Genomic DNA, 27,034 nt, shown 5'->3' on the forward strand with positions numbered 1-27,034 from the left:
TCCTCGCGCCTCCCTGGATCCCTATGGCAACCGTCCCCCTCCTTTCATGCCGGCGTCACGCGGGGCGCCCTCCGGTCCTGGCAACAAGTCCCCCGCACAGCGCGCAGCCCACGCCCTGCAGCCCTCGCCCGGCCTTGCCGCCCCGCGCCCAGCCCGGCCGCACTCACTTGATCCTGGAGCCCATGGTCCCCGGGCCTCCTCATGGGCCCACGGGCCCTGCTCGGCGCTGCGCTGCCCGCCCGCCCGCGGCCGACCGGCCTCCCTCTGGCACTCTCCCCGCCCCTTCCTCCCTTCCCTCAGGCTGGGGCCCGCCCGCTCGAGGTTCGCTCCCTCGTCGCCGTAGCCGCCGCCGCCTCCCGGGGCTAATGTACTCGCTCCAGCCGGGAGAACGCCATGGTCGCCGGCGCGCGTACCCGATGCGCGCCGCCCCCACCGCCTCTCACACTACCGCCCCCGCCCGCCCGCGCCACCACCCGCGGGGGCTACTGGGAAGTGTAGTCCGCTCGCGAGAGGCTGGGCCGGCTGTGATCGCGGTGGGGGAGAACAAGTGAAGCATCCGCCCACAGGTCTGTCGGAGCTCAGTGCATCCTGCCCCAGGACTGTTTGGATTCTCCTTGCAGGTCCCTACAGACCTCCACTCCACTGTTTTCCTATAGGAACCTCAGCCCACAACCCCCGTTGCAAAGACTAATCCCATGGAGACGCAGGGTTCACCAAAGTAATCTTCACCCATTCTTTCCCTATGGAGTCCTCCTACCCAGAAACTCTGGCTTGGAGAGAATCTACCTTCCACTCAGGCCTGGATGAAGACACGAATCTTCTCTTTGAAAATTCCTTATCAACCATACAGTTACTTCAGGGAGCCAGAAACCCTCTGCTTTTTATCACCACCCACTTCCTTCATGGAGACCCCTTTCTCTCCCCCTAGATTTTTTTTTTTTCCGCATGGACAGGCACCGGTAATCGAACGGGTCTCCCGCATGGCGGGCGAGAATTCTGCCACTGAGCCACCGTTGCTCCACCCTTTCTCCCCCTAGACTTTTAAAGTGAGCCCCGCATACCCATAGGGAAGTCATCTAATGGCTTCTTAGGACCCATATGATGGCTCAGCTCTGCCCTAACCTTAAGGAACTAAACTTCCCTTTATCTGTCATTTTGAGGGCAGAAACTTAATATAAGCTACCATTTAATGGGTGGGTGAATGAGTGCCCTCTCTAAACCAAGCGCTGTATTTTCCATAGATTATCACCGATCTTCACAATAATCCTGTGTTTATCCCCCTTTTCACCATATCACAAGGTGGAAACTGAGGCATGAGCCCAAGGTGATACAGCTAGCAACTGATGAAGCTGAAATTAGCACCCAGGTTAACTCCATGTGGCATAGTCATGGTTTAGGGTGGCACCGCTGGCTCACCCCACAAATCAGAAGATACCATAGACTCAAGGGTTTGAGATTAAGCTTTCTTCTCCCCCTCCGCCCCCCCACCCCTTGCCTCCTCCTCTCTCTTCTTTAGCTCTTTTTGTTTTTACAATTTCCATTAAAATGGAATTTTCAGCTCCTGCAAGTTCATGGAGTGTCTCACTCCCTTCCAGTCGCTGTAGTAAGTGGTCCTAAATCCATAGACGTACAAACAGCAAAGAAAGTAAAAAGGTAAGTAATAGAAAATTTATCTTTATCTTCTTGATAAAATTAATTTTTTCTCTTCTGCTTATATCCTGAGGTTGTTGAAGGCAGTGTGAACTTTTATGAATTAAAATAATAAAGTGAAAATATCCAAAATGCCACTTCAAATTCGAAGTCTTTGCACCCAGACGCCAACACCAACTTCTAAATACCCCTGCAAGCAAAGTTCTGCTAAACAGACAGGAACTTTGTGGTGTTTATTCACCTTGCTTCCTATGAATCCCCTCCAAGGAAGAGTTGTTATCAAGATCTTCCCTGGAATGAATAGCCAGTTCAAAAGCTCTGTGCAGGAGACTAAAAATAAAACAAAGTTATTTGGTGAAGGGCAAAGTTGGCTGCTTTTCAAAGGAGGTTGTAGCCATCCTGGCCACAAAAATGTCTGCATGCCTGGTGGGTGGTGTGTGTGTGTGTGTGTGTGTGTGTGTGTTGGGGGGGGGTGTCAGGAGGTTATATGTTTGCCCAGGTGGCCTTTGAGACAGCAGGGTGGTCTGGAGAGAGAGTACCCGATTGGGAGTTAGGAGTCTGGCTTCTAATGCTGCCTGCACCACTAACTAGCAGAGACTTTAAGCAAATGATTAGACAATTGTCTGTTTCAGTTTTCTGCTCTGTAAAATGGTATAGAGGATGATGAGGAGTTCATAATAGGCAGTGTAATGGAGGGGTTAAGAGTATAGGGTCTGCCTAGGTTCAAATCTTAGCTGTGCCATTTACAAAACAGACAAATCATTGGGTTTGGGCAAGTCATTAAATCTCTCTGTGCCTCAGGTTCTTTGTCTATAAGACAAAAATGATAATAATAATGGCATCTGTCTTACTCAATTGGCATGAGGATTAAACAAGTTAATGATATAAAGTATTTAATGACTAGCAAATAGTAAGCATTCAAAATTATTAGCAACAACTATATACAAAACACAGGACAGTTGGATTTTATTGTTAGTAGTAATAATCATAATTATAAATGTCCTGCAGTTTGATTCAGGAAACCTGGGTTCCCAACCTAACTCTATTGTTTGCGTTCAGTGTCCATTAGAACTAAGTTCAACTTTAATCATAGAAAACTGAAGTGACAGTGGCTTAATAAAATAGAAGTTTATTTCTCATATAAGGTCTAGAAATGTACCTTCCACAGCTGGTATGACAGTTCCATGGTAACCAGGGACCTAGAATTCTATTTTATTGTTCCCCCATTCTCCACATGCAGTCGCCACCTCATGGTCCAGAACGGCTACCTAAACTCCCACCATCTAATCTGCAGCCCATCCAGCAGGAGAGAAGAAAGACATGCCCCACCCTCATCCTCTGACCTTTAAGTGCACTTCCAGGGAATTGTTCACACTACTTCCACTTACATCCTATTAACCAGAACTTAGTTACACAACTACGTATCACTGTAAGAGGGGCTAGGAAATATAAACTTTATTCCAGACAAACATGTGCACAGTTGAAAGGGATGGGGTAGGGGGTCATTTCCAAAGGGGAGGGGGAGGACAGATAATGGCAGACAGCCAGCAGTCTCAGCTCTGCTTGGCTATGTGACCTTGGGCAAGCCATTGCATTTTTCTAGGCCTCAATATCTCTGTACACAAAGTAAGGCCAGATTATCTCTCCAGTGTCCTTTTTGGTTCTAAAATTCTATAATTCAATGATTTATTATTTTATAATTCCTTTAAACCTAGGAGACTCTGAAGTCATTCAATAAAACTAGAGCTCTCTGCCAAGTACAGCATAATCAATTGTTGGAATTGAAATCTTCTGGTGATGAGGAAAGGTTTAGGAACTTTGCCTTCTCAGCTGTTGTCAAAATAGGCTGATTAAGCAGATCTAACAGATAAAAATCCAATCCAACAATGTGTGTGATACCACCCACACTGGCACTTTGATGTTCCTCAGTTTCTAATCTTGCCCTCACTCTTACTTGGTTTTTCTGCTTAGAATTTAGGGGACTGTCAATTGAGGGGAGGACAGCAAGACCCAGGAGATATAATACGTTATTGTACACAACATAAATTGCAAAACAAATGCCTCTAGGTCAGAATCTGTTATGGCCTTTTCCTGGTATATTTATTTGTGGTTGTAGTCTTTTTTTTTTAATTAAACTTTTAATTTTATTTCTAATTTAATTTAATGAATTTTTGTAAAACTTGGAACTCAATAATCAGGAGGAGCTATTGCCCTTTCTTTAAAGGTGAAGAAACTGGTAACACTGAGGGCTTAAGTGACTTACCTGAGATGGAAGAGCTAGAGAGTGACAGAGCCAGGATGCCCTAAATGCTAATGGTGGATTCATTTGTTAGCAAACTAGGATACAATGTTTTTTCTTGCTGTAGTTTTCCCTCACTGATTTATTCATTAATTCATCAAACATTATTTTTCCTGATGATAACTTTCAGTTGTTAAAAAAAAATACAAAACAAGAATAAGTAGTACTGTAGTTCATTTGCAGTCCTCTCCTGGCTATATATATTTGTTTTCTTTTGTTTTGTTTTGCATAGGCAGGCACCAGCAATCAAACCTGGGTCTCCAGCATGGCAGGTGAGAACTCTGCCTGCTGAGCCACCGTGGCCCTATACATGTTTTTAAAATGATATGCTTATGTCTTTTCCTGTGGAAACTAAGATCTGTGTGACTTTGGGCAAATTATTAACCTCTCTCAGACTCAATTTCCTCATTTGTAAAATGGGGGTAATAGTACCTTCCTTATAGGTACTATTATATGACCTCATAGGGTCATCACGAGAATTAAATGTGTTAATACATGAAATGTACATAGATTAGTCTTGCATTTGGTAGTGGCTTAATGTTTAAATATTATAACTCCCAATCAAAGACAATAGTTTTCTTAACAACAAACCACCAATAAAAGCTTAATTGTAAGAAATATCAATGAAAATTGATGATGTAAGGCTTTGGTTCTCATAACTAGCTTTGTGTATCAGAATCACCAGTGATGCTTGTTTTTATACGGAGTCCAGAAATTTGATCCTTGAAATTCTCATTCACATCATAAGATCAGAGACTATGTTTTAACAAACTCTACAAGAGATGCAGATCCACAACCAGGTTGGGGAACCACTGAGTTAAGCCTTATCCAGATGCCAATACAGATTGAATTACCAGTAGTACCTAGAAGGCCCTTAGCAGGCTGCTGCTCCTCCCCCGAGTTTCACCTCCCTCCAGCTCCAGATCCTACACCTGCCAGCTGGCTGAGTAGGACACAGCCAGTGCATTTGGCTGAGTAGGGTTAGCACGTGGACAGCCAAATTTAGCATCATCAACCATTCATTCATTCATTTACCAAATCCCTACCATGTGCCAGGTCCTGTGCTTAGGACTCTTTCTTGTTCCCAACTGAGATCCAGCCCCTCTCCCCTGCCATGCTTGTAGCATTCAGCCAACATTGCCCAATGGGCTTTTGTATGTTTGGTGCCTCACACTTGGTGCTGCAAATATGGATATAAATAAGAAGCACTGTTGATTGGACAGTGCAGAATCTGGCCTGGTATGGCCTTTTCAGCAATCTTGCTTACCCCTAATAGAGACTCTGTTAAAGGACCTCTGTCTTCTTGAACATGCTTTCTGATCCCCTTGCCTTGCCCCTACTCCTTAGATCTCCAGACTCTCTAGCTCACTGCCTTGTCATTCATTCTCCCACATTCCTCCTCTCCTAACCTTGAGGATTTTGATGCATGCATTGTGTTCACAACCATGACCTTGGTTCTTCTCAAACCACCTCCAGTGGTTTCAGGAACCTTGGTACCCCCTGCCCTCTGGCTGCTCCCACTACTCCCTGATTGACTCAACTTCTTAGGCAGGACCCAGACCTAAACTCCAGAAGCCCTCAGTTCTTCTCTTACATTTTGAAGATGGTCCCCATGTGCCTCTACCCTTTTGGAAGTCAGCTGGAGAGTTTGCAGGACTCTTCCCCATCCTATTCTCTACTCTTAAAATGTCTTGCTAGTTTTCTTTTATTTTATACTTTTTTCCCATATGCATGCATTAATTATTTTTTCCTAGGCTGACACCTCACATAGCCATTTTAGTGTTTTAGTTGTGAGCAGGAAAATTTGTTGGTTGAATTCTTAAGTCTTAATCCTAGTATTTCTCCCACTTCAAAAATCAAGGCATCCAGGTATTAGAAGAGCAGTTCAGTGGTAGAATTCTTACCTGCCATGTAGGAGACCCGGTTTGATTCCCAGGCCATGCACTTCCCAAAACAAAACAAAAAGCAAACAAACAAACAAAAATTCAACAAATGGTGCTGCAATGATGGGGTACTCCCATGGAAAAAGAATGAAATGTGACCCTGCCAAACAGCATACAAAAGAAAAAAGCATGACATATAAAATAAGTGACAGTGAAATGATGGATTTACCTTAATATCCAGTCAGAGATTAAGATCCTGGTTCTCTGGCCTCTTGGTCTGGGCAGTGGTTTTGCTGGTCAATCAGAGTAACAATGACACTAGGAGAGGAGATCCTCAGACCCAGTTTAGTAACAGAGTTGTTTTTAATTATAGGTGGCTTCCTGAGCTTCCCAAAGGAAGCTCCCAAAACTGATGATCCAACCCCCTATTGAGCTCTGACTTTTAATGATGAAAGTCATCTAGGAATAATAGTGGTAACATTGCAGGGTGGTTAGTGGCACACCTGCCTGGGGTTGAATCCTGACCCTGCTAGGGAAAATCACTTAACTTTTTTGCGGCTTAGTTTCCCATCTGGAAAACAGAAATGCTGCTAGTACTTACATCATGGTATGACTATAAGCATAAAATGATTCTATCTGTAAATACTGATAATCCAGCAATAATAAATATGTTATAAATGAATAATTATTATAAGTATAATTGGTAACCATAACCATGTGTTTTATTTACATTATCCTCAGTATTACACACCCCTAAAAGGTTGGTACTATTATCCACATTTTATGAGGATATATGTTTAGAGAGATGAGGTGATATGCCTCAAATCACCCAGCCAAAAGCAGTAAGATCTGAGACTTGAGCTGAGGGCTGTCTGATTCCTAAGCTGTCTCTCTTCCCGAAACAATTTCCACCAAGCTCCATTCTCTCTCTCTCTCTCTCTCTCTCTCTCTCTCTCTCTCTCTCTCTCTCTCTCTCTCTCACACACACACACACACAGCCTGGCTAAAAATATCCTGAACAGCACCCTCATTAGCTAATATGCATAAATTATTTTTTTGCTTTTTGAATGCTATTGGTTCATTCAAAGGAAAGGCTTCCACTTACATGAAGGAAAAACTGAGCTGCTCAGTGAAAACTAATCTGAATTCAGAAAAGGCAGCTGCCTGTGGTAACCCCTCTGTGTCTGGACTTGTATCATTAGCTGAATGGCAGCGTTACAAAGCAAAAAAACAAACTCCTTGTGTTCACACACAACCACCACATTTGAGCTGGGTAACTTTGGTCAAGTCCCTTCCCATTTCCCTAGTATGAGTCTCCTCAGCTGTTAAATCAAGATAATAGAAGCACTTGCCTTATTAGGATTGTGGTGAAGATTAAATGAGATAATCCATGGGCCTGACATGGAATATGTAACCCCTCAAAAACTGGGGAACTTCATTATCTAGGCCATCTGTATGGACTATATCACAGACTTTTGGAGGAGAGGCGGCAAAATCTAGCGGCTAAGTGTACAGGATTTGAAATCAGGAAGATCACAGTTCAAACCGCAGCATATACCATCTTCTGGCTCTGTGACACAGTTTCTTTCTCACACCAAGTCGCAGGGTTTCTGTAGTTTAAAATAAATATATTATATATATATATAATACATGTAAAGAGCTCAGTAATGAACGGTGGATGCATTCACAGCAAGCCTCCACAACCAGATCATCTCTCTAATAGCAGTTGGAGTAATTTATTTCTGCTTCTTGGGCAAAACTGCACACAGACACCATAGAGTGTTCTTCCCAGGGCAGAGCATGTGTGCTCCAGGCAGCTAAAGTCAAACTGTCTGCCCTGACTTCTCCTGCTGGTAATGTGGCCGATGACAGCTTAATGGACTCTTTACCCTTGAATGCTAAGGGGAAAATAACTCATAGCATTATAACATATGAATGTAATGCTGCTGTTGTTGTTGTTTTTTCTTAAGCAATGGAGAGGGAGAGCCAGAAACGTATGTAGACCTGAGCCTGCAACCCAAACGTCCTTTTCCCTGATCCTGTCTGTGTGTGGGACCGATTTAGTCATTACAATTATCGGAATCATTCACATTTGTACAATAAAGATATATCCGTGTGTGTGTTTGTGTTTCCCTGAATGATATAAACTTTCAGGAAGTTGTGCCATCCTAGTTAAAGCTTTGCTCAGTCTCACAGTCTGCAGGGAACAGGTCCTGAGTTGCAGCGACAGACTTTTCCATTAAACTAAGAGGGGCTAAGGAGGCAGGGATGAGAACAAACAGAAGAAAAAACGGCAAAGAACTATGTGGGGTAATGGGAGGACCACAGATTGTAAAAGTCAGGCTGGCAGGGTTCAAGCCTCTTTCTCATCTTGGAGCCTCAGTTTTCCCACCTATAAAATGGATTGCCTGGTGCTGAGGACTCATGATAAAGCAGGTAAAGGTCTAGAGGATGTGAGGTGTGATGCCAGAATCAGAGCGATGTGGGTAGAAAGGGGCTCCTCTCCCTCAGGAAGAAGCCCAGGCCAGGCAGGAGGTGTGCAGAGAGCCCTGGCTCCCATGCAGTGCAGGGACTGTCCGTTCCAGCCACCCGGAGCCTCTCTGGAAAGGAAGAGTGTGGAAATGCGCGGCTGTCCATCTGGCTAATGTTCACTTGTGTTTCCTACTGGAGAGCATCACTTTTTTCACCTCACCTGGTTTGTTTACCCAAACAAGCTGCTCATTAACAACACGAATTGCATTTTCTGCAATTCTGTTGACAGCACAAATGTCTGCAGTCAGCTTGGGAGTTTGATGGGAACTGTCGCCGAATCCCGCTCAGCCCGGCATAGACTGAGGAAGGGAGACAAGGCCACACTGGGGTCTGGGGGGTTGGGGGCAGAGGGGCCTACCTGGGGCCTGCAGGCAAATCCAGTCCCAGGTCTCCAACACCTGAGTAGAGACAAGGCCCTGAGCCTCCCCAGGGAGATGAGGCACTTTCCAGAAAACAAAGGTAGACAGAAGGGGATTCTTTCAATTGGAGTCTGAGGGAGGAGCCAGACATGAAAGAATGGGTGAAACCCCAGACAGAGGTACAGACCTGGCAGACAGGAGGCCCAGCTTCCTGTGGAGAGACCCTAAGGGGCTTCACTCAATCAGACTCGGGGCCCAGCAAAGCCCACATTCAGCTTCATTCAGCACCCCAGCAACAAGAAGGGAATAAGAAAATTAATTATCCCTTTCTTGATCTGGCCCTGAAACTCAGCTCAACCTGATTTGCCATAGTTCTGCTCTCTCATCCCAGCTGCTTCCTCTCAAGAGAAAGAAAAATGTTTTAATATGTGTGTCCATTTATTTTCAATTATTGCTCTCAGAATGCGTTCTTTTCTACCCATTTCTTCATTCAATAAGCTTACCAGCTGCAATGTGATGGAAGCTGAGAGATACGGAATGAAAAAAAAATATGATCGTTGCCTTCATGGAGTTTTCAGTCTAGGGGAGAGAATACTAAATAACATGATGAAAAATCACAATAATTGCAAATCACCATGAGTTAAATGAAGAAGTCCAAAAGGTAATGAAGCACCTAATGGGAGACCTGACCACGGGCAGGGGCAGCCAATGACATCTTCTAGAGCGTGTGAGGTTTGAGCTGACACCTCACTGAAGAGGAAATGTTATCTGGCTGAAGAGTGGCAAGGGACAATGTGCCTACATGTTTGGTTTCAGATTTCATCAAGACACCAAAGAAAGTCTTTAGGTTTCTCTCTTATCTGAGGGAAAGCTTGGGCGGAATACGGGGTGTAGATGGTACCTGCCTTGTTGTTTGAGGATAAGACTCAGGAGGCAGAGATTCAGCCTACACCACCATGCCTGGCATATAGTTGGTGCTCAATATATATTTGTTAATTGGAAAAGAAAAAGGGTGAGGGTGAGGGAGAGGAGAAAGGGAGCTGTCACCTCCTCTCTGCCTGAATGTTAACAATAAATAATACTATGGCACCTGTACCTACAATATATAAATGTAGGGAATCAAAACATACCTCACTGTGACCTTTACTTACCCCTGCTCCCCTAACAAATGGCTGATTCATTCTGTGGGACCTCCTGATCTAACCTAAAGTCAAAAGGGATAAGATAATAATAATAGCAGAGATATATATTGAGAGCCTACCCTGTGCCAAGCACTGATCTAAATGTGTTATTTGTATGAGCTCATAAATCTTCACATCCACCCCGTGAGGAAGATATTTGATCGTCCCTCTCTTACAGATGAGGAAACTGAGGCACTGGGTTGATCAGTGACTTACAGATAGTTAACAGCTTCCAACAAAACCTCCCCAACCTTGTTCCCTTGTTCCTCCTCAACTCTTTCTGGTGGTGGACCAGCAATTGCCAAGCACCTCCTGTGTGCCAGCACTGTACACACATTGTCTCCTTTAATCCTCACCACCAGGAAGGAAGTTATTGTTGTCCTGTTTGACAGAAGAGAAAGCTAAGAGAGAAACCACTCACGCCAGGTTCCTGGGTTAGAGAAGATATTTAAATCCCAGGTCTGCTTGGTTCCAAAGCCCACGCACTCAGCCCAAGTCAGACAGGACTCTAATGCAAAAAGCACTTCTTTCCGGTCCCCCTTGTTGCCCATTTTGCCATCTCCTGTGATCCTGACCCAGGTAATAAATTCACAGTGTTACCACTGACCTCGGGGCAGCTGGGAAACGCTGAGGAAATAGCGGAGAAAGAGCATCCAGTCTAAACGTCAATCCTTTCTTCCCCTCACCTGAAAATAAAGATAAAAATCCCTAAATCCAAGGCCTGTTCAGCGAATTAAATGAGATCATGTCGGTGTACCACAGGGCACATGGAAGCATTTGGGAAATCCTCCTCTCCCTTGTCTCAAATCGTGCTTCCGACCATTCAGACCTTCTTGGTTTATACAAATCCACCTTGTTCTGATGGCACCCATTCCTACCCGCAGCCAAGGCAGGATGGCCCTTGAGGGCAGAACTGTTACCCTGTGTTGCAGCTTCCTCTGGGCATTGTAGTGTACTGTGTACACCTACAGCCTCACACAAATAATGGCTAATGGTAGTAATAAACCATCCAGTCCTCATCTGCAGCCAAGCACAACACATTCTGACACGTCTCCCTAGAAAGGCAAGTGCCTGCACAGGCATGGGAAGTCATTTTCCAAATGGGCATTTTCTTTGGAAGAAAATTTAGCCTCATTTCCAGCAGGCTGCATTCCTGAGGCCCACGAATAAAGAGATATCAAATGGCTGGAATATGTATCCTGAGCTCAAGTGGGGGCCAGTGTCCAAGAGAAAGAAGACCTGGAGTCCCAGGAAGCACACACATACCTGGGGTACATCTTCCAGGTGGAGAAGTGAGTCCCAGAGATGGGAAAGCAGCAGCAATAATAATCTTCCTACCCACCTCACTAGAGACAAGGGTAGAAGAAAGTTTCCTCAAGCAGGAGGTAACCAGCCACTGGTGGAATAATCTAATCCAGATCCAGACATTCTAAAAATGATGGTGAAGATTGTGCAGCCTTTTCAGAAAGCAATGTGGTATTATGTGTCAGAAACCTTTAAGAGGTTCATTCTTTTTGACAAAGTCATTGTCCCTTACATAATCTACTTGGAGTTAATAACGATGTGGACAAAATAAATGCACAATGATGGTCACTACAGCATTACTTCTACATGCCTCAATTTTTTATTGAGCACTTACTGTATGTCAGTCAGGGTATGACGCTGTCCAAAGGTAGATTGGACCTCAGGATGTGCAGAGTCCTTCAGCCCCTTTCCTCCCTCTTACAGATAGGATAGCAGAGTAGAGGGAGCCTGGGAATTGGAAAGACCTGAATTTTTCATTCATTCATTCACTCTTACTTTCACTCACTCGTTAGAAAAATATTAAAAGCTTTATATTAGTTTGCTAAAGCTGCCAGAATGCAATATATCAGAAATGGAATGGCTTTTTAAAAAGGAATTTAATAAGTTACAAGTTTACAGTTCTTAGGCCATAAAATATGTCCAAACTAAGGCATCCAGAAAAAGATACCTTGGCTCGAGGAGGACTATCTGGGAAGGCATGTAGCTGGTATCTCCTGGTCCTTGTTCCTGATTCATTGCTTTCAGCTTCTGATATCAGTGGTTTCCTCTCTAAGTGTCTGCGGGCCTTCACTTAGTTCCTCCAGGGCACAGCACTGGGTTCTGGTTTTCTTAGCATGTCATGGGAAAGCACATGTTTGCTGGGTTCTGCCCATGTCTAGGTATCCTCTTTCTTTGTTGGCACTCCAAGCATCTCCCAGCATCCATGTCTCTATCAGCTCTGAAGCAATTGTTCTCCAAGCTTCTACATCATAGGTTCCTCCAGAACGTTTCCCCTTTTAAAAGAGTCTAATAAACTAATCAAGACCTTCCTGGAATGGGTGGAGTCACATCTCCATCAATCAAAAGGCCACACCCACAATTGGGCACATCACATCTCTGTGGGGGATCATCTAATCAAAAGTTTCACCCTACAGTTTTGAATCAGGATTAAAAGGAACGACTGCCCCCACAAGACTGGATCAGGATTAAAACATGGCTTTTCTGGGGTACATAATAGTTTCAAACTGGCACAGCTTCCATGTGTAAACATAGAATTACCATACAACTCAGCAATTCCACTCCTAAGAATTGAAACAGGTATTCAAACAAATACATGAATGTAACAGCACTGTTTCTTTATCCAAAAGGTGAAAACAACTCAAATGTTCATCAATGGATAAATGGATAAACACAATGTGGTATTTAATAATAATATTGCCATACAATGCAATATTATTCAGTCATAAAAGGGAACGAAGTCCTGATACATGCTACAACATGGATAGACCTCAGAAACATTATGCTAAGTGAAAAGAGCCAGACATTAAAGATTACATATTGCATGACTCCATTGATATGAAATATACAAAATAGGTGAATCCATAGAGACAGGAAGCAGATTAGGGTTTGCTAGGGACTAGAGGGCAGGGAGAATGGGGAGTGACACTTAATGAGTACAAGGTTTCCTTGTGAGATAACGAAAGTGTTTGGGAACTAAATAGAGGTTATGGTTGTTGAACATTGTGAATGTACTAACGGCCATTGAATTGTCCACTTTAAAATGGTTAATTTTATGTTATATGAATTTCCCCTCAAAAAAAAAAAAACAAATACAGACCCTATGTGCTGGGCACTTGTTCTAAGATGAGACAAGATCCCTGCTTTCACGGAGCCAGGGAAAAGCTGTCAATAAACAAGTAAACAAAACAAAACAAAAACAAGATAATTTCAGCTCTTAATAGACACGCAGAGAATAGGAAAATCTGGGTGGGAAGCAGGGATGTCTAGGTGAGGTGCTCAGGGAAGAGGTCTTTGGGGAGGAAATATTTAGCCAAACTCTAAATGAGGCAAGAGAGTGAATGATGTGCGTATCTTGGGGGAAACATTCTGGGCAGAGGGAGGAGCAGGTGCAAAGCTATTGGAGCGAGGACCAGCTTGATGATTTCAGGCTTACCAAAGAGGCCATTGTGGCAGAAGCAAAGGGAGCGATGCAGGACCCGGATGGAGAAGAGTCAGAGCATATCTGTGGCCTCCGTGGCCTGCTGGGGGTGCCTTCTCTGAGCCAGAGCCTTCCCTGCCCTTGAAGGGCAGCCACAAGGTTGGGAGAAGGTCCCAGGCTTCAGCTGCCTGAGAAAAAGTACAGTCAGGTCACACAAACATTAATACCTGATGCCTGGTGTTTCTGAGTCTTCTCTTTAGTGATTCGAGAAGTCCAGGACTTAACAGTTCCAAGCAATTCTGGGAGTCCCAGGGGTGCTTACTTGTATCCAAGTTACAGACCTGCACATTGCTCACTTCCTCACCTAGACGGACCAGAACTCAACAGGGCCCCCCACCTCCACAGAGGGGTCACTCCAGGTGAGCCTTTGCACTCATGGCTTAACCAACCCTCTAGTTACCAGAGGAGCAGGAAAGTTGGAATTTCCTGCCACCCACCTCATCACTCTGGTGAAATGAGGACGCCACTTGCTCTGGGTCATGCTCAGTTGGTGGGCTCAGCAAGCCTGTTTGAGCTCCAAGTGTCACAGAATTCAGTGATGTATTTAAGTTCTTTCAATTCAAGAACATAGCCCTCTGCTCCCTGAAGCACAGGATTGCCACCAGGACAGCAGAGTCCCAGAGTGAGTTTTATTAGGGCCTGTGTGTGGGATCCAAAACAATGGCTCTGCCCAAGGCTTACTCTCTTTGTAAAGTCTCACCCATTACGCCAAACAACTCAATAGTAAATTCTCTCTCAAGGTCTTCATCCTCTCCCTGCAATATAGCTTTTACAGGATCTCTACTACCCCAGTCTATCTTGTCTGAGAGTGTTCAAACTCCAGTGGTGGGCGGGGTACAGTGCGTGCTGGGTACTCTCTGTTCCCCACCCCCCACCCCCAGATCCATTCTCCACTCGCTGTGCGCCAGGAGGTTGAGCACTTCAGACCGCACCAGCCAACCTCCCTTGCTGTCCAGCTTCTGGTTGCATTCAGACAACAGGAGAGGCAGCAGAAGACCGGAGGGCAGGAGGAGAGAGGAGGCAGTTATTCCCTTGGCCCCCTCCCTGCTGTGTGGTTTGGCAGCTGCTGTCTTCTTCTCTCTATGGCCACAGCTCTTGACGGGTGGTCCCTGCCCTCCCCCATGGTTCTCATCAAATTCCAGTAACTTCTCCCTCCCATTGTCTCTTCAAATCTAGGTCTAGTAATGGTTGGCTGCTGTTGCTAATCCTGGGATGCTTCACCATCCCTTAGCCCTGCCTACCCTGAAAAATAATCCCTTGATCAAACCCTTGCTAAGTACTCCCTTTGAACCTGCCCCCTCTCTCCTGCCTGGACCCCGAGATATGACACAAATCTGCTTCCTGGAAGCTCTCAGTTCCTATGCAATCAGTGGATGTAAGTAAACAGCTTCACCCTGCAGAAGCTATCAACTCAAGTCCCATTTTTGGTCCAAACAAGCTGCCTTTTTACCTGTAGAAATGAAGAGTGGGTTCTTTTAGACGTAGGTTAGAGATGAAAAAAGGCTAACAACAAGCACTTGGAAAGATATCTGAGAATGGGCTCTTTTCAGAGCAAGCAGAACTTCAGGACAACTGGCAAGTTTTGTTATAAATGGTGGAAGCAAGGACAGATTACAGCTCACAGATAGCTCCGCCTGGCTTCTCAGCCCCATAGTTCCAACTCATACACAGACTCAGAAGCGAGGTGGGGGAGGGTGAAGGAGGGGCTAGAATAACTGCAGCTGAAATCCCAGATCTGATTGGGGTGGGGAAGATGACAGGATGCTAGCATGTTGGAAAGGCCCAAGTTAAATAGTTTGATTTCTATCAGCTTTTCACAAAGAGAAAGAAGCAAAGGTGAGATGTTTATTTTCAAAGCAAGGAACATATTTCTTATGACAATATCTCCACTTAATGGCCCTATCATGTCTAATAACTTATGGGAATAAAATACGTTTCTTTGATCTAAGCTAGTCAAGAAGAGTGACAGCTGGCAGTCTGCACAAAAATCTAGTGCCTTGTCTAATTGTGACGACTTCTCCTTATTGGAAAGTCTCACAAATGATAGAGGATTATTTTCAGCTTTCTTAGTTAACCATTTCCTGGCAACCCCTCCCCCCTCACTTGGAACTGATAACCCTTCAAAAATGAAGACAAAGTTCAGCATAGTATCTCTCTGGGCTACAACCTGCCCGAGGGACTGTAGGGAGCTTTTCCTATCGAGAAGTGAGCCTTCTACATTCCCTGTGCGTCCACTCTTCCAGCTCAGGGTGGATGAGCTGGAACCTGATAAGAGCATTCACCTGGGCTGATTTTTTTCTTTATTTAAGTAAACAAACATACACATAGAACCACCAAAAATGGATGTCGTTCGCTAAACCTTAGGCATTCTTAAATAAAGCATCCATATAATCATCGTAAAACTGTGTTTACACAGTAAGTTTCATAAGCCAAATTAAAATTAAGGCCCCAAGGAAAAAAATCTACAAATTCAGATAGCAAGCTCTTAAATTCTAAATATTAAACACTAACCTAAATACCATTTGATCAGCTATCAAAATTGAATGTTCTCAAAATATCAGGTAGAAAGTTATTACAAATAACTACATTGCTATAGTAATGAGCTATGTTACTAAACATTTTCCTGATTTCAGGAGAACATGAAGATACAAATGTTTTATAATAAACATGTGAAAATCTTAGCCACCTAAAATGGAGATCTTTGTTAGCTTATCCATAGGTATATTTAAAAAAATATATCTAAGTAATCATTGTAAAGCCTGTTTGTACAATACATTTCATACACCAATCTAAAATTAAAGCAAAGAAGGAAAAAAATCTGTAGATACAGATATCAGAGTTTCTTAGATTCTAAATATTAAACACTGTCTTAAATACCATTTGATTAACTATCAAAACTGTGTGGATTTTCAAAACATCAATAAAAAGTCAATACAAATATCAACTTTGCTATAGTTGTGGCCTATGTTACTAAACATCACCTGGGCTGATTTTTGATTGGTGAGTGCCCTTCATCCATCCAGCGCGGGTTGTGGAGCACTTCCTGTCTATCAGATCCACACTAAAAGCTGGAAAACAGAAGTGCCTCTGTCCTGGCTCCTGCCCAGAAGGACTCAGGGTCTATTGGGATGCACAGAAATATAAACAAATACACTCCCTTATGTTGAGAGGGTTAGAACCCTGACTGGGTGATCTTGGGGATGTCTCTTCCTCTCTCTGAGCCTGTTTTGCCTTTGAGGGCACCCTCAAAGGCAAAACAGTTTCCTCATAAGGCAGTGATTTGCAAACTTTAGATTGCAACTGGAGGGCCTTATAAAATACATATGGCTGGTCCCCAGAGTCTGGTTGCAGCAGGTATGGGGTAGGGCCTGAGAATTTGCATTTCTGATAAGCACGAGGTACTACTGGTCCTGCTTGGGGACCACACTTTGAGAACAACCGTTACAGGCTGGTGGAAAGGGTTACATTAGCTGAAGAGTGCAGAAGGTCCGAGGCAGTGACCGTCTGACTTTGCTCCATACGTTTCCTGAATAAACTGAAGACCTATACGCATGTGGGCATGTGGGACTGGAAGAAGAGGGAGAAGACTTCCCAGGGGAGATGATTTAGCAACGGTGGCCTGAAGGAAGAAGTGGATGACTCAACTCTTCTGGGGCCGGCCAACCCTCTTCTCTGCCGAGGAAGACGTTTAGAATTTCTCTCCTGAGGCGATGGCTTTCAAACATTTTACTGTGACTTACTGTAAGAAGTTTATTTTGCATTGTGACCCAGAACCCCGCCACACACCAGTATGTGTATTATAACAGGACCATGAAGCAGGACTTTTCTTTACTCTGTGTGATGCACTCTAAGACTCTCTGTGTTATTTTTTAATGCCCAGCTCACTAATATTAGCTAACTTAGATTGTATAATAGATTACACAGAGAGGTAAATCACTAAATCCAATGTCTAGAGGCATTTAAATCAGAATTGGGACTGGGTCAGTCTTAGTTATAAAATCTAAGTTCTAGGGGCGGTGCAACGGTGGCGCCATGGCAGAATTCTCACCTGCCACGCCGAAGACCTGGGTTCGATTCCCAGTGCCTGCTTATGCAAAATAAAAACAAACCAACATTCTAGCTGACCAGATTAAAACACACGCAATGCCACAATGCATACCTGTGTGTGTTGAGACTCATTTACTCCTCACACCAAGTCTCTCAAGTAGGTAATATTATCACTATCCTCATCCCCATTTTATAAGTGAGGTTAAGAGGCATGCTAAGATTCTGTGCTCTCAGGCACTATGGGGCAATATCTCTCTGTGCTAATGGATAGTATCCACCCACTAGAAACCTCTCTGTGGAGAATCTAGACACAGCTCACCCACTGGGTCGTCCAGCATTCAGAGTTCCTAAGTGGCAGTCAGAGCTCTGCATGTCGGCACAGATCTCAAATCAATTGACTAATTTCTTTGCTATTTCATGAGCCCCTACAAGGTGCCACACTTGGTGCCAGGTACTAAAGTACATGCAAATTAGTTGGTTCATTCACTGACCCACACACTAGGCACTTTTAGGCACTGGTAACTGCCTGCACCCTGTCCTGTGCTGAAGCTGCCACACGTGGGCCTGACACCCAGGTTTGGGGAGTCCAGGCAGGATTAGGGGGTCATCTTCAGTTTTGCATGCATTGGTCTGGCTGATCCAACTGGATCCCTTTGTTCCCCCTGCAGAAACAGAATACCAGGCACCCTCTTTAGTTCCCATTTCTCTCCCCTTGGAACTTGGACATTCAAAGTGCCCGACAGGCAGAGACAATTTATGGTGGGTGTTAATAAGGCCAAAATTGTGGTGGCTAGTTTGACTGCAGCGGCTCTACTTTGTGCTCTGTTAGGAGACACTGCCAGGGAACAGCTGTTAGGTAAATTCTGTGGTCCTGTCCTTGACCCCCAACCTCATTACTCCTTCCCTTTGCAATGGGCTTTGCTGTCAGGGAGTGGGCATTCTAGTCTGGCTCCTCCGGGAAACCCATCTGCCAGTGCCTAAGCCAGAGCTGAGCTCAATTCCTCTGCATAGCTCCCAAGGTGCACACTGACGAGCTTAAGTCTCTTCCTCACTAAACAGATTACCTGGACTTTGCCTGTAGTTTGAGCAGATCATGCTGAGTTAGTATTTGAAAGCTGTAAAGCCAGTTTTCTGTGCTTTAGTCTTTTTCCCCCTCTGAGCGTCTTATTCTCTGTGCACTGATTTGATATGGAACATTGGATTTCTTTATGAATGGTAAAGACATAGGCATCGGAGTCAGACAGACCTGGGGTCAAATTCTAATTCTACCACCTACTGGCTGTGCAACCTTGGCCAGTGACTTCGTCACCTGGAGACTTAGTTTCCTCAATTTAAATATGGGGGTGAGTGCTTGCTTCAGCAGTACATATACTAAAATTGGAACAATACAGAGAAGATAAGCATGGCCCCTGCACAGGATGACATGCAAATTTGTGAAGTGTTCCATATTTTTTTTAAGATATTGGGAAGCATTGTTTATTTTGGATAGAATATATGCTATATAAATATATCTCAACAAAATCTGCAGGTTCTAAATAAATAAACAGAAAGATTCAAGTGCTAGAGAAAATTTGGAGCGAGAGGTATACCCATTCAATGTTGGTAGGGTAGCAGAATGGGGCAGCCCCTCCAGAGGATAATGTAGTGGGTCCACAGAAGGTTAATTTAGGGTTGCCATATGAGTAGGCAATCCCGTTACTGGGAATATACTCAAAAGAACTGAAAGCAGGGACTCAAATAGACATTTGCATACTGATGTTTATGGCATCATTATTCCTGATACTCAATGGATGGAAGTGACTGAAGGATACATTGACTGAGAAACAGAAGGGTGAACTGTGGTGTATAGATATGATGGAATATTGTGTGGCTACAGAAAGGAACAAAGTCATGAGGCATGCGATGAGGTGAATGAACCATAAGGACCTTATGTTGAGCAAAATAAGCCAGAAACAAGAGGACAAATATTGTATGATCTCTTTTAGAAAATACTTTTAAGAAAATTGGGGCCTACTGTGTAAGCTCTTACAGCAGTCACATTTATTCCTGAGCTTTAAGTGCTCTCTCTAAATTCTGAGATGCTGTGCCATAGGTATATATTTGGTATATTTCTGGAAGTTTAGGTGCCTGTGTGACACCCAAGCCTCAGAGCTGGAGTTCTGCAGCTCTGAAAGTCAGCATTGCTACGTACAACAACTGTTAAAGAAGCTGAAAAAGAGATCAAGCTTCAATTAGAGATAAGAACGAAGCCAAGCTGGTTGGGACTAAGGTAAATCAGAATACAGGGTAAAGGATGATATTGTCTGTATTTTAGAACTTCACCTACAGTATGAGGCCAAAGGAAGAGAGATTTATTTTGTACAAAATCTAGATTTTCTGTAGCACACAATCTAACTTAACCTGCCCGGTCAGTTCAGTTAAACAACCTAAACATGTGGAGCCTAGAATTAGGAATGCACTCTTGCAATTCTGTATAGCTTAATATAACACCCAGAAACATTCCAGAGTATGTTAAGCATATTATTAAAAAGTATTGGCAAAGTCCCTTGAGGGACTAGAGAAAAAATATGGAACTATTAAACTTTCCCACCAGAGAAATCCCTGAAAAAAAAAAAATGGGGATGAGAGGCTGCATGTAAAGATTGGAGGAGACTAAGGAGACACTATAACTAAAGGCAATGTGGGATCCTGGGCTGGATTGTAGACTAGAGAAAGGACATTAGTGGAAAAACCGAGGCAATCCAAATAAAGTCTGCAGTTCAGTTAATAGTAGTGTACTAATATTAAATTCTTAGTTTTGACAAATGTACTATGGATATGTAAGATATTAAGATTAGGGAAGGATAGGTTAAGGCTATATGGAAACCCTCTGTACTACCTTGGCAAATTTTCTGTAAGTCTAAAATTATTCCAAAATACACAGCTAAAAAAAAAATGAGTCCCTGATCACAGTATCTAGACTCAATTCTTATAAATGTTGGCTATTATTATCATCATGAGGATGATCTCATTTATTCCTCACAGCAATACCCTGAGCTAGGTACAAGTATCAGCTCCATGTTGCATACTTGGAAACTGAGACCCAGAGAGGTGAAACACTTGGCCAGGGACACACTATAGGGAGTGATAGAGCCCAGATTCAAACCCAGCCACGATCTGTCTCTAACGCACTCTCTCATCCGTCTGCCTACCACTGCACAGTACTGTCATGACTACAATAAATAATAGGGAAGAGCTGGACAGAGGAGTGTAAAACAAGCACAGATTTTAGACCCAGATAGACTTGCATTCAAGAGCTACTTTTGCTGTGGATCTTGGGCAAGTGATTTAACCTCTTTGAGCCTTGGACCCTTTATCATTAACAAGGAAATTAACTCTCAGGCATAATTGAGATGTAAAAGGACTGATACACAGGAGAAGCTTAGTTAAATTAGTTATTAGTTCAGCAACATATTTGATCTCCTCATTTGTATACCTGCCTTAGTGCAGAAGCCCAGGTCAGGGAACAAGCAGGGGCTCTTTCCTGGCTGTAAACTCTGAGACTGCCATTTATTCATTGTGCAGCCTTGAATAAGTCATATGGCATCTCTATTGTCAGATTGCTCAAGTATAAACTGAATATAAAAGTCTCTGCTTCAGAGGATTGTTGAGGGCATTACATGACATATCTGAAAAACACTCAATACCTGCACATATTAAGTGATCAATGGATGGTAGATGCCAACCAACAAATATTTCTAACTCCCTCCCTTTCTAGGTGCACGGTAAGGTTGCACCTCCTGGCCCCCTGGTGGTTGGGTAGAGCCATGTGACAAGTTCTAGCCAGCGAATTGTGAGCAAAAGTGAGGCGTAATTTCCAGGCCAGAACTTTTTTTTTCCTTTTTATTTTTACCAACTTTTTTTATTGTGAAATATAACCTATATACAAAAAAGCAATACATTTCCAAGAACATTTTAACAAGTAGTTATAGAAGAGATTTTAAAGTTTGGTGTGGGTTACAGCTCCATGATTTTTTGTTTTTCTTCTAGCTGTTCCAAGACATTGGAGACCCAAAGAAATATCAATATAATGATTCAGCAGTCATTATATTGAAGATAAGTTAAATCTTATCTTCTCTGTTATACTCTTCTTTCTCCTTTTTGTGAAAAAATAACATAAGCAAAAAAGCAATAAATTTCAAAGTACATCGCAACAATTAGTTGTAGAACAGATTTCAGAGTTTGGTATGGGTTACAATAATTTCACAATTTTAGGTTTTTATTTCTAGCTGCTTTAAGGTACTGGAGACTAAAAGAAATATCAGTATAATGATTCAGCAATCATACTCATTTGTTAAACCCTATCTTCTCTGTATAACCCCACTATCATCTTTGATCTTTCTCCCGCTCTTCGGGGCTATTTGGGTTATGGCCATTCTAACTTTTCCATGTTGGAAGGGGCAGTCGATAATATGGGGTAGGGGAATGGAACCAGTTGATGTTCTGGAGAGGCTGGGCCCTCTGCATTTCAGGACTTGTCTGGTCCAGGGACCCATCTGGAGGTTGTAAGTTTCTGGAAAGTTTCCCTGGTCAGGCCAGAGCATTTATCACTGGGAGATCCTTCCATTTCCTGTTTCCCCTTGGATGCAAAGACCAGAAACAAGAAGGTGGCGGCTGCTTTAACTGAGTCCCTCTGTGAACACAATAAACAGAACTCCTGTGATGGACATGGAGCATGAGTGAGAAATAAAGCCTTTTGTTGTGTCAAGCCACTGGTGTTTGGGGGGGTGCTTATTATTACAGAATAAGGAAAATCTAATTTACTCTGCCCATTGTAACAATTATATTTAATTACTATCACAACTTTTATTTCCTACAGTTATGAAAAGAAAGTAAAATATTCCTAGCAATTTATAAAACATGCTCATCATCCCCAAAAGCCTGTGATTTCATTCTATTTTACATATATAGACACTGGGGTCAAAGACAGTCATCTCTAAGTTCACACAGCTGGAAAGTAGCTGACTATGGACTTGACTCAGGCTCCAGATCTTCAAATCTGCCTGTGTATAGCATGGTTCCCAGACACAAGCTGTACCATTCTAGAAGAATCTGAGTTGGAAACTTGGACCCTCGAGAGGTTTCTGGAAAGGGAACTGTGGTAAAGAGAGGTGGTGACAAGGTTGACTTTACTTTGTTCTCTTTCCATCTTTCCCTCTCACATCTTGCTTTGCTGTTTCATAATTTTAATATATGAAACCTCACACCAACTGTGTAAGAAGTGTGAATGTTTTCAGAAAACATGTGCTGGGCATATGATTTTGACTTAGGCTTTAGTATTTTGTAATGTCCATATTTTTTAAGCAGACAGATACCTCTCTGCCCTGTAGCTCCATCATGCTTGAAGGGTGTGGAATCTTCCTGATGCATTTAGAGTCTTATCTAAGCTCCAGCCTCTTACTCTTTCCTTGAGATCATAAAGCCTATCTCGGCTGTCCAATGTGTAAGACAGCCATATGTGAAAAGCATTTGGAAAACTGCAAATCATTGTACCCATCTTAATGGTTATCCAGAATTTAAATTATTTTTTCAAAAGCAAACATTTATTGAGCACCTACTGAATGCTGAGCTGAAGCTGGGTATAAAGAATGCTTGAGATACTGTGCATGCCCTCAAGGAGGCAGTATGCTGTCATGGGTAAGACACTGACAGTGGAGGGGAAATCTGCACTCTAGTCCTTTTTTAACCAATTGTTTCTGCCTGAACCATTTTTCTTAAAGTGCAAAATGGTGATGCTATTTAATATCATGATATCTAATATTTAATAACCCAAAGCACTATTGTAAGATTTAAATGAAATGGTGCCTGGAAGGTGCAAAACTCAGTGCACAGGTGGTCCGCATTGACTAGGGCCATTGTTATTAAGCAACATTTGGAAACATAGTAGGAGCTCCTTAAAAATTTGCTGACTGAAAGAATGGGGAGCATGGAGAGACATGAATAAAAATGAACAAAAGTCCTGGCTTCCACAAGGCTCTGGCCAAATTGGTGTTGGGGAGAGCCACGGTGAGGCTGGTGGGCCTTGACCCAAAGAAAGGCTCAGCAGCCTGAAGACCCTTCACTATTGGAGTACCCCTGGGGTGGCATGAGCCCTTGAAGCCACCAGGGCATTTTTATCCCACTGCAATGTCTGAGAAAAAACACTTCCAGCCGGCACTCCCCACTCGGCCAAGTGAGTGTTAACATCACCAGGAAACAAGAAGTGAACATATGGAATGCCAATGTAATGCAGAAATGTGGGATTAAACAACTCAGTGGCGCAGGAGCAACCATCCTCCAGGCTCCAGCACTCCCCTGGGCTCCCTCTTTCTCTCTCTCTCTGCTTGGGCTGGAATTTGCTGTACGTTTAGGTTTTGGAAAACAAACTCCCATGCAATGGTGGGGCCATATGTGGCTGATCAGGGCTTTGGGATCAGACAGACCCAGGTGTGAATCCCAGTGGACCACATTCCCTCTGCAAGGTCACAGCAAGACACATCACCCTTCTGAGCTTGGATTGCTCATTTGTTAAGTGAGGAAGATACCACCTTTCTCACCAGGTTCGTTTTTATACTTATTAATAGCTAACATTTATTGGGAGCTTTTTATGTGCATTTCCTGCATCCACTCAGTTAATTCTGAAATAAACCGTAATAGGAGTCATTATTCCCATTTGACAGATGGGGAAACTGAGGCTCCAAGGGGTTACATAACACCCACAGCTGGGGAGTGGCTCAGCAGGGTTCTGAACTTAGGGATATCTAGCACTAATGCTTGCTTTGCTTTCTCCGCTTCACCACTGGAAGGCATTTGGCTCACATTTCCACCACTTCCAATATCTTCCAATCTGGGAAAGCATGGGGGAAGAAACCAAATTTATTTTTAACAATTTGAGTAATTAAATTTGGCAGCAAAAAGCTCAGTATCAGAAATGCATTTCATCGCCCCATTGCTGAATCTGTTTAATGTATTTTGAACCAGCTTAGTCGGGTCAGATAGGAAATAAAGCGGGAGTTTAAATTTTAAAACTGATAGCAAGAAGTCACATCTCTAGGTTGTTAGGGGAAGTCTACACTAAACCCTTATTTCCCACAGGAGCCTTGGTGAGGTTACCCTCACCTCTGAACTCATCTGGGGCCCTTTAAAGGCAAGAACAGAAAGAGAGAAGGCACGAAGGAAGAGAAGAAAGGAAAGGGAGATTTGAAGAAAGCTTTTCATCTCAAGCCGTTTATTTCCATAACAAGCGCGTTTCATCTTCAAAGCCCTTTACAAGTCATAATTAATCTTCACAACACCTTAGTGAGGTGGGCGCATGGCCTAGTGGGTTTTATAGGCCCAGGTGGTCCAGGGGGGGCCTTTGGATGCTGAGTGATCTCTGGGCACCAGTCTTAAGAGGACTATTTAGGCCACCTCACCTCACCCTGGCAAGCCAGTCCCAATTTCTCAACCCCTAGGTAAGCCCACTGGATAAATCTTGAGAAAGTGTTTCTTGACGTGAAGGAAGAAGGTAAGAAGAGTATTAGGCAGAAGAAGCTGGGGCATAAGCAAAATGTAAATCCTGGAATTATTTTCATTTACAAGTTTGATCTTACTGGAATTATAAATTGATTATTAATTTTACTTAAATAATTTCATAATAACTCATATTAGTATATCACATTTACCATTTCCAAGGCCCTTTCATATATTGTATCTCTAGTTTGATCCTTACAACAGTCATTTTGTTCAACACGATTTGATTGAGCGTCTGCTTTACACCAGGCTCTGAGGGAGGGCTGGGAATGGAACACTGAATAAGGCAAAGAAGGGCTTGCCCTCATTGGGCATACCGTTTAGTGTGGGAATCCCTTTAAGGTAGGGTCCTTATTAACCCACCCACTTTTTTCTTTTCTTTTTTTTTTTTCACTGATGAGAAAACTGTTTTAAGGTCACACGATGAGCCAGTGGTGGAAGCTGAGCTCAATCCCAGGTTGAGTTGATTGTGACGCTTGTGTTCTGGCCAAGTACCGAAATGCTCTTTGCAACACTGTTTAAAATGATAAGGAGTTGGAAGTAACGTGTATGCCCATCCATAAGGAAATGGATCAATAAAATGTGGGAAATGCATGTGAGGAAATATTACACCAGATCAAAGGGAATGAATTACATCTACTCATAAATAACGTTACGGGAAAAAGTAACAAGCAAAATTAGGTGTATAACATGATATTGTTTCATGTATTTTAAAAAGCACACTACAAGCAATGCCACATATTTACATATATGTAAATAAATGTATAGAAGATGATTGTAAGGTCACATCTGAGAATGGATGTCTTGGGGTTCGAAGACCAAAAAAATCTAGGGTGGGGGAGTTGTGGATCATGCTGGGTAGAAGACAATAGAGTGCTATAAACTAAGGACCTGACTGATGGACTCAATTCATGATGTGTCCTCTCAGGGTCCCTCCAAAACCAATAACAACACTAAACACACATATCCTCTGCTCTTTTACAGGCTATATTATCTCCCCTCAAAGTCAGTGTTGAAATTGCCTGTCAAACTTGAACCAGCCAAAAAAAGCTAAATGAAAAACAGGAACAAAAAGAGCAAAATTTGAAACCAACTTGAGAAGTGAACAGTATCTATTTGGGCTACAAATGGGTGCTGTGGAGTGTGTGGCAGCCGTGATGGAGCAGAGACCAGGAGCTGAGCCGTGACCCCTCCCATGGCCAAGAATGTCCCAGGAGTCGGGGCAGCCAAGATGCCACAGAAGCCATGGGGCAGCAGTGGGAATCAAGGTCGAAGGTTCCCCACAGAACCTCACTTACCGACTTTTTAAAGTCACACTTGCCTGCTTCCTTGTTGGTTTCCTGCCACAACATGATCGATTCTTACAGATATGTTTTCTAGAAGCTGAGTTGTGCCAGGCAAACCATGCCAAAGCAGCCTCATTTCCATGTGTGGTCTGGGAGGATTGGGGGAGACAGCAGGCAGAGTGATTCTGGATTTCAGCAAGGCATTTGGAGCATATCTTGCCCACCTGGATCTCCATAATATGCAAATTTGACCTGATATCTCCCCTGCTAAAAGTCAAGGCTCCCCATCGCCTAAAAGATGAACTCAGAATTCCTCAGTTTTGTATGCAAGGCCCTCAGTGATCTGGCTTCTGCCAAATTTCCCAGTCTTATAGCCTGGTATTCTCCCCTCACCCTCTGGCAGCCAGCTATAGTGGACCATGCAGTCCTGACTTGTCATTTCTACAAGCTCTTGCATAGACTGCCCAGCTACCTGGAATGTTCTTCCTTACCTTGTTCACCTTGTTAACCTGTCCTCCGACTTCAAGACTCAGTGGAATCGTCACCTCCCCACAAAACTTCCTAGACCTTTTCCCCTTCCCCAGCCCACCCCTCAGGAACAACTGATGCATTAAGCAAATTAGCTATTATCTGTGAACTGTTGAGGATAGGAACTTGGAGCTAGATATGCTTTGAAATTCAGATTTTTTTCAGATTTTATAAAAGATGTAAGGTTCATATACCACATAAAAGAGTTTCAGCAAAATATAGAGTCGGTCCTGATAA

General features: G+C 43.4%; 1 protein-coding gene, 1 long non-coding RNA gene and 1 other non-coding gene across 13 annotated transcripts in view; 2 read left to right on the forward strand and 1 right to left on the reverse strand.

Moving 5' to 3' along the window:
* Positions 1-431, reverse strand: part of DENND1A (DENN domain containing 1A) — a 665,083-nt gene extending 664,652 nt beyond the window's left edge. For 8 of the 10 annotated variants that reach the window (XM_077144365.1, XM_077144376.1, XM_077144356.1 and 5 more), the window contains exon 1: positions 168-431. Coding sequence is in view for 8 of the 10 variants with exons in the window: in XM_077144376.1 (XP_077000491.1) it covers positions 168-184 (17 nt within the window). In the remaining 2 variants the exon portion in view is untranslated. The remainder of the gene's footprint in view (positions 1-167) is intronic. The other 2 variants (XR_013169077.1, XM_077144402.1) reach the window with 1 other exon arrangement.
* On the forward strand, positions 278-26,986 carry LOC143669844 (uncharacterized). 2 transcript variants are annotated; one of them, XR_013169092.1, is made up of 3 exons: positions 278-566; positions 1,559-1,653; positions 25,968-26,986. It is a non-coding gene; the product is annotated as an uncharacterized LOC143669844 (long non-coding RNA). The 2 variants fall into 2 exon arrangements; XR_013169091.1 differs by lacking the exon at positions 25,968-26,986 and adding an exon at positions 7,803-7,942 and having other exon boundaries at positions 281-566.
* On the forward strand, positions 18,801-18,906 carry LOC143675173 (U6 spliceosomal RNA). The gene has a single exon (XR_013171417.1). It is a non-coding gene; the product is annotated as a U6 spliceosomal RNA (small nuclear RNA).
* Positions 26,987-27,034: the final 48 nt, after the last annotated feature.

This window comes from Tamandua tetradactyla, chromosome 2, assembly GCF_023851605.1.
Source record: "Tamandua tetradactyla isolate mTamTet1 chromosome 2, mTamTet1.pri, whole genome shotgun sequence".
Taxonomy (NCBI): Eukaryota; Metazoa; Chordata; class Mammalia; order Pilosa; family Myrmecophagidae; genus Tamandua; species Tamandua tetradactyla.